General features: G+C 27.6%; 2 protein-coding genes and 1 long non-coding RNA gene across 3 annotated transcripts; 1 reads left to right on the top strand and 2 right to left on the bottom strand.

Moving 5' to 3' along the window:
* Nucleotides 1-667: 667 nt before the first annotated feature.
* On the bottom strand, nt 668-5,265 carry LOC105736353 (uncharacterized). The gene is made up of 5 exons (XM_012490571.3): nt 4,718-5,265; nt 3,014-3,343; nt 2,584-2,920; nt 1,021-1,158; nt 668-847 (listed from the first exon to the last, which is right to left on the bottom strand). The coding sequence occupies exons 2-5, from the start codon at nt 3,273-3,275 to the stop codon at nt 694-696; spliced, it is 891 nt and encodes a 296-aa protein (XP_012346025.1). The 5' UTR covers nt 3,276-3,343; nt 4,718-5,265; the 3' UTR covers nt 668-693.
* On the top strand, nt 3,871-11,781 carry LOC147658048 (uncharacterized). The gene is made up of 3 exons (XR_015290945.1): nt 3,871-4,004; nt 11,316-11,385; nt 11,482-11,781. It is a non-coding gene; the product is annotated as an uncharacterized LOC147658048 (long non-coding RNA).
* Nucleotides 9,621-17,257, bottom strand: LOC100870710 (uncharacterized). The gene is made up of 5 exons (XM_003696291.4): nt 16,092-17,257; nt 12,499-12,767; nt 12,132-12,373; nt 11,806-11,979; nt 9,621-11,639 (listed from the first exon to the last, which is right to left on the bottom strand). Exons 1-5 carry the CDS (start codon nt 16,486-16,488, stop codon nt 11,378-11,380), a joined length of 1,344 nt encoding a protein of 447 aa, XP_003696339.3. The 5' UTR covers nt 16,489-17,257; the 3' UTR covers nt 9,621-11,377.
* Between the last annotated feature and the right edge of the window lie 1,908 nt (nt 17,258-19,165).

The following is a 19,165-nucleotide window of genomic DNA, read 5'->3' as shown; positions in this document are numbered from 1 at the left end:
TGGAACATAAATTTCATCAATTTATATTATTAATTTTTAACAGTTGAAAATTATATTTTTATTTTTATTATGATATAAAACGACATAAATATATAAATTACTAAATATAATATGGCGTAAAAAAGATAGTGCACGTGTATACACATGATGTTGGCCTCATAATTAGATATATTCAATGGAGGCCGATAAAGTATAAAATGCAATTATTTGATTTTTCATCAAGTCGAGAAAGCCCATTTTTTTCCATCTTCCATTCAGATTTTCATAATTACAAGCAATAATGATGATCAATTGATTTTAAAAGATCTTTTTTTTATCAAGGAAAAATGTATACATAAAAAGTGTATATATTATTTATGCATTTGGAGAAAAATAGAACATGCGCATTATTACATTATTACAAAAATTTTTCTTTGACTTGAATATACAGGATTTAAAAATAATGATATAATATAGAAATGATTCTATTTGAAAATATAGAAAAAAAACTTTTTCATTTTCAAGTATGTAAATCAAGTTTAAAAACTTTTTTAACTTATCTTTATAATTTTTTTATAATTCTTAATAATTTTAATTGCTGTTCGTTTATATCATTCATTCTAAGATTATATATATATACATATATATATATATATATATATACACATGTAAGTAGTAGTATGTTATATTGGCTGGCTTCAGACGATTTATTATTTACATTAATCGTATCGTGTGTTTAATATTTTCAGAAAATTGATTTTCTTTCCGCATTCGGTCCATTGACAAAGTGGAAGGAAAATATCGATTTTTTTGTTTTATCTCATCTGTTTCTTTGGTAGTTACAATGTCTTCGTGAAAGGCATCTTTTCTGGAAAATAATATATAATATTTAATAATTTCTGAGATAAATTTGTTATTATATTATATGAAATATGATATGAAATAATTGCATTTGTTTATATATTATTTATATTTTACAAATATAAAATATTTAAATATATATATATATATATATATATATATATATATATTTTTACATACAAATATTTATTCTCTGACGAACGAAATAACGATTTTGGACAATCTTTGAAATAAGGCCAACACTCTCCATGAAACTTGCCTCTGTTTTCAGCCTCAACATATTCTTTCAAAAGATTTGAAAATGGTGATTTACTAGCACTGTAATAAAAATTTACATATTACGAAAGAATGACTTGGAATGATTTTGTTTTTAAAAATAATAAAACGATAAATAGAATAAAAGAAAGCAGAATAAAAAAAATACAAATACTTATATATAGATATTCCTATTTCATACATATTTAAATACAGATGTACACGTATAATAAATGAAACCGAACTTGGCTCCATTTTTAATTCATGAGTATATATATATATATATGCGGGTATACATGCTTTTTATTATGTATATATTTCGTTATTATTTTGATATATCGTAATATATTTTACATATATTTTGTATAATATATATATATGTAAATATATATATATATTTTATTATAAAAAAGAAGAAATATTTCCTTTTTGTGATTTTTTCAAATTTAATAATTTTTTTAAAATATTTTTGCAAATTTTTAATTTTAAAACATTTAAATAACATACAATTTTACTTAAAATATTTACTTGTTAGATATTTTTAAATATTATAGAATTTCTATCGTTAATCTTGTAAATTATCGATAAAATTTATTTTTTAATTTTAAATTATACAGGCAAATATCAATAAATATTTTCCATCTATCTCAGCATGTATATATGATATATATATATATATACATACATATATCCGAAGCTCCAATTTGTTATTAATATAGCAGGATGCATTAGTAAGTATATAATGTCACATAAAAGAAGCGCAAGAAAGACAAAAAAATATACCATCAGCTTCGATTATATCTTATATACTTGTTAGAAATACAACATTGAAAATTAATCAATAATTAATTTTCTATCAAACATTTCTGCACTTTTAAATTCGCACTTGAATCTGAAAGTTCTTCAAAGAAATTTCTCCTATGAAATTCTTTAAACAATTATTTATCGATGATTAATTCGTCGTACAAGGATCGATACAATGGATATACAATAACACGCATACACATTTGTCACTAATTTCACATTATCGTAAGATTTCAAATGTTGTTTGTTTTCCTATATTCTGATATCTTATAATCTTTATTATTAACAATTTATTAATTATATTTACTAATAATTTATATTATTGTTTATAAGAATAAATTGATTCTTTCTTTCTTAATTAATCGAAATGAATTTTGCAATTAAATCTAGTTTTTATGAGGGCGGCAAAAATACGAATAAAAAATATAAAAAGTATAAAACATATAAAAATATTTTTAATTATATTCTATCTTTTTCAATTATATTCCATCAATATCGATACAAAATTAATAAACGCGGACAATTTTTAACGCGAGAAATTTCTAATTAATTTATAGCGTATTATTAAAAAAGACAAATTTTTACATCGTTTTACACCGTCCAAGTTTTTTAATTATATACGTATTTTAACGTGCATTTAACTCTACTACTCTTGTATTATTTATACATACGAAAGGTACTTACGTGAAAAATAGTTTGAGCATTTCCCCGATTAAACCGAAATTATTCAAGGGATGTCCTTGTACTTCGCATATAGCCCTTAATAAACAAGCTTTCCCATTTAAACCAAAATTTCCGAGCATATCCTCGGCGGTGCCATACAAAAGAGCTCTTTCACCTCCATAAAGTATATTTTTTGGTAGATCTGGGATCGCCTCTCTCTTACCGATTCCACGTTTTACGAACATCGCGATAAATTCCGCGGCATTCGATCCCTGCTCTCTCGCAGTAGTGTCAAACGCCGATGGTAAAACGCCATAAGGATTTTCATTGTCGGTTAAACCAAGTTTGTCGAAATCGACTGCAACAAAAGTGATAAAGAGATTAATATATCAGGCACGAAAGGAAATAAGACCAGAGAAATAAATTAAGAGATCGAGTGATGTTTACTTACTAGTAAAAGGAAGACTGATCGTCATGTTGCTAAGAAAACCATAGGGAGGATATCTGACGAATGGTAATGCCAACGTTGGAGTTATCGTCATTATCGTGCCTGGTGGTAATGCAATTCGACCATCGTTAGTTATCCAAAGTAATCTTTTCTGTCGATGATGGGAGAATAAATGTTCCTTGTTATTATCCCTGTTGTCGCCACCCGTACACTTGAGAAATAATATTAATCCAATCAGTGCCAGTATTCTCCGTTTTCCTTCCATCCTTTTTCCTCCTAATACACGGAGAAATTTTCTCCGATAGACTAATGATCGATTGATTATTCGTGAACCTGTTTAAAGATTAAGACTCGTATATTTTTCTTTTCCATACAATGCGGTGCATTGAATAAGGATAGAAGCAGATAGAAACACGTGTTTTTTTTTTTTTTTTTACGTCGATATATTAACCATTAGACAAAACGAAAGCAGGTTGTACCATATCAAGGATCCTGAATTAACGAAATTCCCGTTAGCTATGTAACATCGTATACATGGATGAATAAATGTGTAAAATATCTTTTGTATGCATGGAAAGTGTCGAGCAACGATGTAGGGCATCGCCAATAGTCCCAATAATCCCAATCGCGTTTTGGTTTTACATTACCGAAATTGAACATTTGTAAATCATGCAAGTAAATATATATTCAGCATAGCGTGAAAATATCTATTATCTTATGCGTGCGCAACGTGAAGTATTTTTCGTAGTAGTAACCAACGAAAAAAGTTAAGGGGAACGATAAGATGGATCGACTAACCGATATAACGTACAATGCAAATTCTATACATCGTATATACATATATATATATACGAATATACAGTTCTATTGGTATTCCTCGCGCGATTGACGCGTCGATACGTGCATCGAAATTAAAATCAAATGAAACTCGCTCCTTCGACGAATCGAATCTTGACCATCGTTCGATCAAGTAATCACGTCGCATACGTTTTTGGTACGTACCGTTAACTCTTATCGTAAATTTGGGTCGTAGTATGTAAGAAAAATACAATTTTTTTCTTATTTCTGTTATATATTTTTGTTCCCTACTTCTCTTTTTTTCTACTCTCGTTATTTGCTTCTAAAAACAAACGTGTTTACTTTTCCCGATCTTTCACCCCCGATCGTTCAGTATTATTACATCGAAAAAAAAAAAAAAAAAAAAGATGCTTTTCCATGCTTATACTAGTTGCACCCTTTTTATAAATTGTGTTCTTCACACAAAAATTGTATTCCAAAAATAGTATATGCGAACTGATAAGAATTTTTAAAAAAAATATTCGATATTAAATAGACGAAAGTTTTGTATATCGAGAAATTAAGTATGAAATAAATAACATAGATAGATGTACATGTTATAATAAATAACATTTACGTATTAAAAAAATGTACTTCTTTCCAGAATCGGAAGCACAATGCGATCGATATGCGGTTAAGAGAAATAAAACAAACTAATGATGTCATTTTTTTATATGGCTATTTAAACGACTATTATTTCGATTTTCGAACGGTACAAATTAATTGGCAAGTGAGAAGGATATTTTTTGAAAGGAAAGAAATCGAAAGAAAATTGCAATTAATTAATTAGAAATTACAAAGAATACATGCAAATAAAAAGAGAAGAAACATTAAAGTATTAAAAAAAAAAAAAAAAAAACACGTAAATACCTTCGATTTATGACAGACACGTTGTTTGTTTCATCGAGATGATATAATCATCGGAGAATGGTCGTTGTACTATAACTGGGCTAATTTTAATAGACACTGATCAACAGGGACACTTATAATTACAGTATAATTATACCTATCATCACGATTTTCTCATTGTCCGCTATACAAACGAGAAACCGTAATCGATCGATTCCTTTATCCTTTTGTGTCGATTTATCTTCTTCCTTATCTTCTGATTACCCAATTTAATCGATCAATATTGCCGTCTCTTACATATCTTAAATATTTATCGTTCATTCCGTAAATACTCAAATCAATAATGCGCAACATATATATATATATGTATGTATTTAATTTCTATATCCATATATATATATATATCGCTATTATTATTAAGTTTATATTTTGATAGATGCACATGCGCAACACTATCGTTATTATTTTATCAAACTGAGCTCAGTCAGGTAGTTCAATACCGATTATGAGATATCGCACAATGACTCCCGTTTGTATATTGCAGAAGACTACTGACTCGGTTTCGAACTGACCGGTAATCCACTCGATGCTTCTCATTTACGAACCGTCTTATCCTCCGTTACGTTACGTTACTTACTTTCCACTTACGTACATACATATGTACATTCATTGCTTAAACTCGACATTGACTTTCGTTTCCATCGCTTTATTATGCGGTATCGAAATTGAATCCTTTCGAATTTTCTCCAACTATCCTTATCTCTCCAAATAACTGTTCATGTTTCATCAATTTCTCTTTCTCCATCTTATTTATTTTTTTTTTTCCTTCCTTTTCATATCGTAACCGATTGTCTAAGCAGTCTTGAAGAGACATTGGAAAAAATTACAAAATTATTAATATTGAATGTATTATGGATAACGAATAAATGCAAATATATAAGTTAGATATGGTTTTTGAAAAAAAAAACTTAACTTATAGTAATAATAAATTTACAACGTACTTTATTTATACAAATTTTTGAATCAAACAATACAATATAATCTATGTGAGCGTACGGGCAGGCACGTATATATGTATTTTTCATTCACAACACGTATTCGATCGAGATTACAACAATTGAAAGAATTTTAACTTAAACGATATTATATGTGATCAACATTTTTCCACATTTTTCTTTTTTTCTTTCTTTTTTTTTTTTTTTTTCTTTTTTTTCAATAGGATCAAACTCTTAAAAAATTGTTCACCTTGATACGCGTGCATAATGCGTATATTACAGTTTATACGTATAATATGAAAAGAAAATAATAAAGCAAGAAAAAGAAAAAACGGAACGGAGTATGCGCTATCGCTGTAATTTAATACTAAAATGATAATATTATTTTGGAATAGAAACGCTTCCTTATAATTATAATATCTACTAATCGTGTCTAAAAGACATTGTAAAAGAAGCCTTTTTTATGGCACTCGATATACACCATGTATACAATTCAACTTAAAAGTACTTACTTTCGATACAGCATTGTGTCGCTTAATATTTTGAATCTATAAAAAAAATCGTTATTAATTGGTAAGAAAGATTAAATCGGTAAAAATTATATTCGTATGCACATAAAAGATGAATGTCGTCATAATCATCTTGGGAGAAGAATTTAATGAAACGCTTTCGTTTTTTTCCGCGATTATGCGTGACGTGTAATCCGAAAAAAAAAAAAAAAAAAAAAAAATTCGAAAAAATCGATCGAAAACATCTATGGGAAATCTTTATCAATTGAAAAATTTTCCCACCTGTTGTCAAGAACACTTAGATTTTCGCTTTTTCTCTTTAGAAAAATTATGATTATAGAACTTATTAAAATATGACAAAATTTACGAATAAACGTTTTAACTTATGCTTGAAAACGAGGGAGTAATAGGAAGAGAGACGAGGAAAGAATCGCCTAGAATCCGATAAGAAAGACATAATGTTACACCAAACCAAGTAACGATATTAAAAAATTAATTAAATTTTAATAGTTAGTGTTTTGCCTTATAAATTTTTTTCATAAAATTGTAAAGATTTATGTTTCTCTTTTTCTTTCCCCCATTTTTCTTTTCCAAGAAATAAATTACGTAAAAAAGGAAACATACGTATTTATATCAGAATTTGAGAATTTTTATTATCTTGATTATCCTTTCTAAGATAAAATATTTTTCTTCTGTATACATTACAAAAATAAAAAAAAAATTTCTTGTTCTATATAAAGATTTAATATACTGTACGTGGATATCCGAATGTAAGTAATCATATTTATACAGAATGTCAAAAATATGTATTTAAGAAGTTAAAAGTTATGAAATAATTGAAATAATTAAAATCGAGATATAAGTAAAAATAACAAGTAAAAATGTTTTTTTTACGTAATCAATATTCTAGATAATATAATATTTCTAAATTTTTTTTATTTCTTCTTTTTTTTAACATCCTGTAAATGTTAAATACGTATCATCTGCATTCGTTTCTTTCTCTTTTTCTTTTTTATTTTTTTTATTTTATTTTTTTTTTCTTTTTTTTTTTTTTTGCGTAGAATAATCTTGGTTGGTTGGTACACAAGAATATATCAAAATATTTCATTCGACCGAATGTTTATTCGGAATTCTGTGTATGTGTGTGTGTGTGTGCGCGCGTGCGCGCGCGCGCGCGCATGTGTGCGTGTAATAGAACATAAAGTATATAGATAAAACAATTACAAACATTCTCCCTTCCCCTCCTCGTTTTCTTCAATTCTCCTCCCTTCCTCGCTCGCTCATCATCATTTCTCATTTTTCTCTTGCTTACAAAAAATGCTAATTTGGAAGAATTTGTCAATGCTTGCTTGTAGGAACACAAGATACTTAACGGATGATTTTCTTTTCATCTTTCGTTTCTCTTATAAGAATTTTTTCTTCGATATTTACGTAAATCGCTAAATCTTTAATTATAATTGATGTAATTGATAACTTTTGTCTTTTTTTTATTTCTTTTTCTTTCTCCATTTCTCGATTTTCCTTTTTTTTTTATTTTTTCCTTTTTTTTCTTTTTTTTTTTCTTTTTTTTTATTTATTTATTTATTTATTTATTTATTTGTAAGAGAGAAGAATTTACCAAAACAAAAAACGCGAACTCTATGTTTTTATTTCATTTACCTTACCTATTTTTCAAAATCGTAAATACATTAGAAATAAATTCGACGAATTCGGCGAACATTTCGACACTATTTTTGGTTACATATCATTATCGATATATATATTTAGAACATTCGAACAAGGCACACTTATTGCTTTTATAATTTTATCCGTCTTGATAACGATTCATGCTTTTCGTGTGTGTGTGTGTGTGTGTGTGTGTGTGTGTGTGTGTGTGTGTGTGTGTGTGTGTGTGTGTGTGTGTGTGTGTGTGTGTGTGTGTGTGTGTGTGTGTGTGTGTGTGTATATATATATATATATATATATATATATACTCATTATTTCTTTTGTTCCCCTTGCCTTTCCGGGTGTAAAGTTTGTAAAGTGTAAACTTTGAGATAATTAGGAACTATAAAGGTACGTTTCGTTATTAGAGTAATTTTGGTTCGCACGCATTGTTTCAACTCCGCCTATTTTTCATCTTTAATTTTTATTAGCAGGCAAGAGAGAGAGAACGCGAAATAGAGTTAAATTGCAATACTATTACACTACTTGGAACAAATGATGTTTGAGTATATTAGAACGGATAGAATCGGATAACCGCAACAGTTTGATTGCGATACGCTATGTATTTATCTTTGTCGTTTTCGCCGTTTTCGTCTTCGTCATCATCCTCTATATTATTCAATATAATATCGACCAAACTCGTCGATCAAAAATTATCATTTTCGCAAATTTATTTTTTGTCGAAGAGAGATCTATTCTTAAACTAATGTAACATATTTCCTTAACAACTTTTACATGACGGCCTTGCGACAATAGATCATCGCAATTTAAAAATAAACTTCAATCATATTTTGTACATTAAAGAAGTTCGTTTTACTTGAACACGGTTTGGATCTAGCGCGCGTATCGATGCATACATATATTTATATATATACCGTACAGATTCATTTTATACCGCATACATCGATCCATGTTCGCGTCTACATTCACACTTTCATGATATACGCTACAATTAATGCTCGTTTTTCTTGTCGCACCACATTTTATAGGCACGCTTTTCCAATATTTTTCCTTCTTCATTTTGTTTACTTCCTTTTGTTTTTTTTTCTCTTCTTATTCATGTCACATTTTTCCTCCTTTTCTCCTCTTCTTGTTCGTCTTCTACTTTACTTTTCATTATCGTAATTATTATTATCATCATCATCATGATCATCATATCATAATCAAAATCACCATCACCATTACTACTACTATCATCATCATCATCATCATCATCATCATCATCATCATCATCATCGTCATTGTCATCATTATCATTATCATCTTCATCTTCATCTTCATCTTCATCTTCATCATCATTATCATTTTGTTTTTTTTTTTTTGTTTTCTTCTTCTTCTTCTTTAATGAATTTTACTAAACGCTCGAGCACACAACAAACACATTAACTAGCTACGTATTCGGCAAAAAGGTCTCGTCTATGTGAATTTATTTAAAGAACTTAATTATTCGATATAACTAACGGTTAAGTCTTTGGTGTTTGTACCAATGATTTTTCTATTCTATATTCGATTTATGACGCTAATTTCCAAATAACGAACATTTAAAAATTCGTGTTTTTTGTGTTGAATCATATGTTGAATCACGTGGCTGTAATATAAATCTATGTATACATACTTAATATCTAACTCGTTTATTTCTTAGTAGGCACATGCGCTTATCGTCAATCCTTGTATTTAATGCAATTAATAAGCGCTTTTCACGTGTTTCGTGTATCGTTTTTTTTTTTCATTATTATTATTTTTAATTATACATATTTCTTTTTTACACTTGTAAAAGACGAAATATAAATCGGTACTATTCATTTTATAGTACCATTCAATCGTTCTAGGGAGAAAAGGGAGATGCATCAGTTTTACGTAAAACATTACTATATGTATAAATTTCTTTTTTACCAAAACAGTCTTATCTGTTTAACGTAAATGCGAATATAAATGTTATAAAAATCATAATTGCTGTAAAATAGTTGGTATAGTTTTAACAATAATAATTAGAAGATGATAGAAAAACATTACATAAAAAGAAGGAAAAAGAATACACACAAAATATAATTGTGAATTTAAGTACTGTATAACTTTTAAATATAAATGGCAAATATAATCAACGATATTAATGTCGCATAACTAAATTCGATTGCAAAAGAAAAGAAGAGTGACAATGGAAAGTAAGAAAATGCTTTCGATTTTCTTTCAGTCAGTTTTTTCTGTTGCATGTCAATTATTATAGCGTGAACGTAATAATAATAGGAATTAAATTAAAACGATGATGATAAGTAAACTTTGTAAACAATTATATCCAATAAATCTACTTCTTTCTTTATCGGATAAAATAAAAATATTTGAATGTTTATATTCTCAAATGTTCATAACCATTCATAACATTCCTATCATTTGTTTTCTTTATTTTTTCCTCCTTTCCTCCTTAGTTTCCTTTCGCTTCTCTCTTTTTCCCTACGAATGATGGAAAAATAATCATTATAAACAATTTATGATAAATTACGATACACGAAACGAAGATTCGAACGAAAATGTAAATTGACATTCGATTTCTTTTCCTCTCATCGCACAATCTTTCACTTTCAACACAATATTTTGGCACTTGTTTGACCGTCAATCTCACATTTCTTTCTGCCAATCGCGCATTAGAATACGCATATCGACAAAAAAAATATAAACATCAAAACAAAAACATATCTTATTTAAGTGTCATTTTCACGCGATATAATATATATTCGATATTGATTTACAGTGTATGTATGTTGGCATTTTACTTTTTCAACAAGAAGGCAGGATTGCTCTTATTAAACTTCTTATTGAACCTCCATTCAAAAGAATTCATGTTATTATCTTAAAGAACACAACGAATACTGGAAAACAGTAATAGTACTGTTCGTGTATGTACTTTTGAAAGTTTTCGTTGTATGTGATTTCAAAATAATGCATTCATAAATCACATGCCGCATGAAGATAATCACAATATTCGAAGAGCACTATTATATGCACAATCGTTTACTGTCTTGTTATTATATAATTCAAGTTTGTTATCAAATTCCAAAAGTCTTTGATATTCTCTTTTTCTTATTTACATATAAATGTATGCAAAATTGATGAAAGAATAAAAAATATTCGAAAGGAAAATATATCGTGAATAAAGTTAACTTTTTTTCTTGTTCAATTCACGTATATCGAAATTGCGAAAAATTATTTATATATAGAATATTATTGAATGAAGTTAAAGAGAGGAAAAGAATTAAAATTAAAAAAAAAAAAAAAAAAAAAAAAAGAGAAAAAAAAAGAGAAAAAAAAAAAGAAAAAAAAAAGAAAGAAAAAAAGAAATATAAAATAAAATAAAATAAAATTATCAGTTTAGTGACGATGATACCAAAGCGAAGATTTGTTTTGTATTCCCCACAGGATAATGGAAAATCGAAAGTTAAAAAAAACATCATTGTAAGCTGCAAGAAGCACTGCTCTCGTTAAACCGGTACGGCCCCCTCACGTTCTTTTTCCTGTTGTCGCACAGCAACAGCTGCCTCAACCAGCAAGTAAAGACACTTGAACTTGTCTTTATCCTCTTCAGGTGGTGTTGGAGGTGGCGTTTCATCTGTATGTGGGCTGTGAGTCTTACGTGTACTATATACTTCTGTTTCATGTTGTACATCAGAGGTTTGAATAAGGTGCTGTCTAGGCGCGCTCCAATATGCAGCTTCATTTCCCATGGAAGATTCATCATCATCTCTAAAAAGAGTAAAAGAAAGATGAAGAAAAAAAAAAAAAAAAAAGAAATTAATTAAATTTGTAATGCCTAATAATAATAAGATATATCATTAGGAATTTATGGAATAATAATACGTTTATTATTACGTTTATAATATATTAATTAATGCCTAAAAATATTACTTACCCACGCCGCGCCGGATGCGTAATCGTTTCGTCATAAGGACCAAGTTGACTAACATTTTGTTCAATTTTAGCTTCCGAATAAGGATAGACTATTACACTTGGCCACTGTGTTGATGGACGTTCCTCTTCGCTATGAGAACTGCTCTCATAATCGTTTGGACTGTCTTCTTCGCTTCTATACACACGCATACATAATACACAAATATATATATATATATATATATAGAATGAAACATGAAATGCTTTTTTAAAAATACGTTTGTTGATCAATTGCTATAAACAAATATAATGATATAATATATCCTTAAAATATAAATTGTAACGAACCTATACATTAATCCAGCATGATCTTCATAATCATGATCTCTACTACGTTTTGGAGCGCTCATGCCAGCTAACGAATCCCAATTTTGATTAGATCTTGAATTAAGACTGGATGATTGTTGATGATTTCCTGCAGGCATCTTTTTACCACGACGAGATATTGTATACTGCAAAGGATCATGACCTTCTCTTCGAATCATTTCTGGTAAAATTCGTCGTCTGGCATTTATGAACCAATTGCAAACCTACAATATAATAAAGATTTAATAATGTATAATGGTAATAATGGTAATCTTTATTATTGATATCTTAAAAAAGAGAACAAAATGTAAAGAGGTAAAACAGAAATATCGACAGAATTTGTATCAACCTGGAGTACAGTCAAATTTGCTTCTTGACTCAATGTCAGCTTCTCGCTGTCGCTTGGATACGCGTTGTATCTGTGCTCGTAAAGCCATCGTTTTAGAATCTTCACCGAATGCTTTGGTAAATTTCCTCGACGTTTTCGCACCGAATGAGTACTAGAATGATGAACTATTCCAGAGTGAACTTTAGAGCGCAATGCGTTCGAGTCATGTTCCGTATCAGAACCGCTTTGATCATCATCAGTACTACTCGATGAAGGAAAACGTTCTCTTGCTGAAACAATAAACGTTGAATTAAATTTATATAATTTATCGTTATATAATATTTATTATTTTTGCGTGCTTTTTTCCTTTGTTATTCCATATCGTCTATCCGTTTATCTTTTCGCTATTTCTGCACTTATTAGCAGTATACAATACAATAATAATAAGCCATGAATAACAATATGATTGACATAATATTGATTTTAAATTTTTTTTTTTTTCGCACTTTATTATTCTATATATTTTATATTTTACGCTTATACTTCGGATAACTATATTAAACATTATAAACATTCTATGTATTTTTATTCATTACATATTATTACGTTTCATTAATAATTCTATCCTAATTTATATAATCATTTATTATTTAATATTATTTAGAATTTGGACAGATATTTATAATTTGTTTTTGTTAAACATAATATTATCCTTATGTGTAATGCAACTAAAGAATATATCAATGATAAACCATAATTAATTAAACCAATAGGGGAAAAAGTTTATATTTCAATTTGAATATATCTTTGTTTCTAAAATTTTCTATTTTTAATTTTGTATTTTTAAAATTGTATTTTTGTTAAAAGATTTTTATTCTCAATTTCATGTAAAAGACAAAAAAAAAAAATGTAATAATAATTTTGTGTTACAGCGCTTTTTAAAGAATTCAATAATAAGGATAACTTATGGAATATATATTGAATAATATATTATTTTCAATGGAAATTGCATCATGTGAAAAAATTTACCACTGAAAATTTATTCAGAGATAAAAAAAATTATATTATTTTATTAATGAAACTTATCGACACATTGATCCATATCGACATTTGAAATACAAAAAACAAGACTAACAAGATCGTTTTTTAAAAACATACATGAAATCATTGCAAACGAATGAGATACTATAAATAATATTTAATTTTGTCTCACGAATTTCGTTTTCCATTGCATTGCTTTTCGTTCTGAATATCTAAACAATATAAAAGTATTTTATTTCCTTCACTGTTATCTTTCAAGTAAATATATACATATATATATATATATATAAAAACTAGTAATTTTACGTAAATCTATACGCCCGGGAACTAAGTATGCGATCCTGGTTAGTTTGCACCGTTGACTAATCTTAGCATTTGAATCTGTAGTTACGTAAGGTCCAGTAACCCGACGGCATAAAATTAGGAGCTCCTCACAGCTAAACGAAAACTATGACGATGTCGAGTGTCACAATGGGGATGGAAGTGATAGCGGCAACGACTACGACGGCGACGACGACGGCGACGACGACGACGACGACGACGACGACGACGACGACGACGACGACGACGACGACGACGACGACGACGACGACGACGACGACGACGACGACGACGACGACGACGACGGCGGCGAAGACGACGACGACGATAAAAAGATGGTAATCAAAGCATAACAAAATTATATCTAATATTTTTTATCGGTTCGATAGAATGAATTGCTAAAAAAAAATTGCTACCCAATGACCTTAGTTTGGTCGGTATATGAAACAGTTTCTTCATTACATTGAGCTAAATATAATGAGTTACTAGCGAGTTTACAGTTGCATTTTACATTCTAATGGGATACAACGTTATTTTACAATTTAGTATCATCTTTTTTTCAAGTATATATATATTTCGAGATTAAAATTTTATAAAATATCGTAATATTGTAATATATTTGATAATAATATTTGGAAGTTTTCCAAGAGATTGTTATATTGTTACATACTGTTAATTATTATTATACTATACATATTGCTTCTACTATATTCGAATATATCATATATCAAATATGATATGGTTTCTTGATTTTATTCTTTTCTCTTTCTCTATCCTAATTTGCCAAATACGTATATAAACAAAATTAGAAAATTTTATAATTACAAATTTTTACTTCTTGAATTTTTTTTTTTTTTTTTTTTTGCGTCTTTTGGAATTTTATATTATAAGAATTTGACTTCGTATAATTTTAAATTTACATACGCGATGCCCGATATATTTTGCATCGAATACATTGAATAAAAATATTAAAGACTTATGTGTGATTTATTATTTCATGTCGTATTCTTAATTACGAACATTATTAAGTTTAGAATAAAATATAAAAAGGAAAATTTGAAAACAATAAAAAATCATTATCATTCCGATTCAAAATTTACTACTAGTATCTTTTCATATAGTTGTTACACACTGTATTTAAGATTATTTAACGCAAATAAGATAAAAACTTGAATTTTTTATTCTTAGACAAAATTAAATTAGTTTTCGAAATTAACAAATTAAATTTCAAATAATAATTTCTTTTTCTTAGTAATTATCTAATATTAACATCATTATATCTCATTTCTTCACAATTATACACATATATATTTTCCTCTTGTAAATCATATGACAAAGAATTATTTTTCCAATTCTGAATTCCAATGTGTTAAATTTATCCCTATGACAATTTGAGTTTATAGCTAAATTGAGTTTATACGAATGATTAACGAAAATCCTATCGATATATACATATATATATATATATATACACGTGTTCGTAGTCTATCATTAGAAATACTCGTCCTATCTCACATGTCAAATTTTAATAGACATTTTAGAAAAGTCAAATTTGTGAAACATCACAATTGTTTATGTAACTATGCAATACGAAATCGTTTCGAAAATAATTATTATTTTCTTTCAATATTTCTTTCTTTTTTAAATAATTTTTTTCAATTATCTAATGTTTAATTTGTTCAAATTGATTCAACAATTTGTTTTCTTTATAAAAAAAAAATTACAAAGTGGATAATTTTTATAAAACAATTATGAAACAAAGATTTCAAAATTAACAATTGAAAGTTATCTAATAATTGGAGATAAATTTGCATCGTGTTACTTTTCGCAAGCGTAATGTAATGAGCTAATGTGAACGTAAGCATAAGAATATACGAATAAGTAAAAATGAAATGACAAACAAACAAAGGGAAAGAGAAGAGAGGGGGGGAAGCAGGAAGGAAAAGAAAAGTAAAGAAAAAGGGAAGAGAAGGAAAAAGGAGGAACGGCAGGACGAGCACCATTATGCAACAGGAATAATTTAATGTATTAATTCTATGATATGGCAATAAATAATTTGCCATCAATTTCGAAATCAATTATTTACTTTTGGCTTTGGTAAAACATTATATAATCGGTTAGATACTTCGATCGAGACATTATTGTCAAAATAAAAAAATAAAAATAAAGAAATATAATAAAATGTTATTTTCATTGTTAAATGAAGATTCAATATATATACTTTGAATCAATTGATTTATTCTTAATCTTACCTGTTACAAACATATTCGCATGCTGAATTGAGGATGAATTATCGTTATGTGATATAGTTGATGATGATAAAGGAGAAATTGTGCGACGATAATCTGAATTCCGCGAATTACGAGATCCGTTTTGTAACTGTTGATCAGTTTGAGAACTAAGTTGATGATGTTTATATCGATGATGATGACGATGATGATAATGATGATGATGATGATGATAATGATGATCGTTGCGATAATGACGACGATATCGATGATAATCTTGTTGCTTTTGTGGATGTCCAGAATGTTGATGTCGATCATCATGATAATATTTATTACGATATTGATGAAGGTATTGTTGTGTACCTGTCATTTTTTCGGTACTCTCTTTTTGTTCCAAGTGCATAGCAGCTGGTGGCAACATGATGTTCTTGCAATTATAGCAATTTAAAAATATCGTAATTTTAATTGGAAATGTAATAATTAGAAATTTCAATGAAGAAATTTATAAAATTTTTCTCAATCGTTGTATTATCTTATTCTGTATCGTTCTTATAATTATGCTTGCGTTACATATCAATTAAAACGATTAATATATTACGTTTATTTTTATGTTATTAAACTTTTCTTATTTTTCTTGTTTCTTAATGTTTTTGTCAAAATTTAAGTAATGCAAACCAAAAATTCTTGCTCCATATTGAATGTATTATTACGGAAATCAATCATCGATAAGATATTCAATCACCTTAAACATTGTTCTTGTAAGTTTTCCCCTTGTTGATCGACATTATTGCATTGTTGATTATCATTACGAAAATGATATCGATGACGTATTTCAACGTCTGTCACACAATATAACTGCATCTGATTTACTAAAAACTTTATCACTTTCAAACGTTTCTCCGCTTTTCTTCTTATTTCTTCTTTAACGGTCTTAAAAACTTGTTCATCTTCCTTTTCGAATTCGATCATATAAAATAAATAATATATTTTTCTTGATTATTATCGTTTATTTTGTTTAAACTTGTTCGATTGTTCGATTGTCGTAATTAGAATTATTTTCGTTCATAATTTTGATTAAAAATTTATTATATTATTATAGATAATAGGAAAAAAGAAAGAGGAACAAAATTATAAATTCTTCGTTTTGAATTGAAAACACACTTCTAATGTATTTCACTTCTAATGTAACGATTGTAAAACAACAAGAAAATTGGAAACAAAAATATTCTTTGAATTCATCGTATTCAACGTTAGAAATCAACTAAACGCAACTATACAACGTCCACGACGCGACTGGGCCAATCATGTCGGAAGCCGGTATGACAGAGGCATCTGACAACCGACAAATCAAACACGAAAATGAGTGCATGTGCGCGCAGCAAGAAGAAAGAGAGATTTGCGCGCGCGTATCCACTTCCCGCTTCTTGACCTGTCAGCCATTAGACTCTCTCGGTGTAGCCTCCCCCCAATTGCGTCTTTCCCGCCATATAGACTTCGTAAGTATACATCAGAAGCCGTTGGCCGATGTTCCAGTAACGATAGCGTACGTTAAATCCCCTCCAAACAGGTATATGCCTTATTGGCGGGAAACATATTCCTCTATTAACCCATACATAATTCCCTTCAACGTACGAAATATTAAAATGAATTTTAAAAATATAATAATCAGATTAAAAAATAAAATATTGCTATCAGATTGCCATCAATAAAACTTCTTTTTTGAATAATTAATAATTTAATAATTGGTATTTAATAATAAATCATTCGTTATAATATTTTGTAAAATTTCAATCCTATAATTGAGATGTAATTTATAAATTCCAGCAAAATAGTAATCGTTTAATATAAATATAAATAATATAAATATAATTATAAAGCGTTATTATAAAAAGTTAATAAGAATTTTCAAAGAAACAATATTTAATTTTTTGAGAAACGAATTTTTATTAATGGAAGAAGAAAATAATTATTTTTAATTTCTCGCAGAAAAAATTAATTTTTTAATTTTTCATAATAAGAGATAAATTATAATTTACTCTTTTACGTATGATATATATATATATATAATGATTATTTATATTAATTAGAGAAAAGAAAAGAAAACAAAGAGAGAGAGAGAAGAAAAGAAACAAATTTCATATGTTAATCGTGAATTACGAAAAAGTGTGGTATTCGTTCAACACACCACTAAAAAGGTAGAGATATGAAATGAGATAATATGAGATAAGGTTACGGGAGATAGAGTATAATCTAAGTATAGAAAAAGCATGAATCGTTTGCACGTGCAGCTATGTAGTTGAAACACAAAATGCGCCACTTCAATATATCTCAAGATATAATTTAGTTTTTTCAAGAATGTTAATTTATACCACTGTTTATTATTTTTCGATAATAAAAACTGTTAAATAAAATATCTCCTATGTATTAAAATTGTTTCCTATTTTCAAAAATAAAAAATTAATAATAATAATAATAATAATATAAATTCTTTGTATAAAGTACTGAATAGATATATTTTTTTTTAATTTATTTAATATATATATATAACATTATAGCATTACAAAAAATATGCCTTTAGAAAAATATAAACGATTAATATATTATGTATTTTTCTTCTTGTATTAATCAGAATCTATAAATTTTTAGGAAAAATTTTTTCCCTCATTTTGTTTTTTTATACTTATTTTATGTTATTAATATGATAGAAACTAATTTCATTTTAGTAAAAAATTATTCTCAATTTTCGATGTCATTATTCATCCCTGGATGTCTAGGATAACGAAAAATATATTTTTATCTTATCGACTCAACCCTTATATGACCATTTCAATCGATGATATTTCTAACATGATAAAGTTATCATATTCATTGCTTTTTTTCTTTATTAGTCAATCAGTAAGAAATTGATCCTTTCTCATCATTATCGATATTTTTGTTTTTAAATTGATTAATATTATAAAAAATTTACACAATTAATGATGATTGATTTTTTTTTTCTTTTCTTTTAAATAAATTTTTCAATAATCCATATATATATATATATATATATATATATATATATATATATATACACACACACGTACGTAATATACGAATAC

Source organism: Apis florea, unplaced genomic scaffold (assembly GCF_048593485.1).
Source record: "Apis florea isolate Af1SG1 unplaced genomic scaffold, ASM4859348v1 contig_2350_pilon, whole genome shotgun sequence".
Taxonomy (NCBI): domain Eukaryota; kingdom Metazoa; phylum Arthropoda; class Insecta; order Hymenoptera; family Apidae; genus Apis; species Apis florea.
Note: the sequence above shows the minus strand (reverse complement) of the source record. Positions and strands in the feature narration are given on the sequence as shown.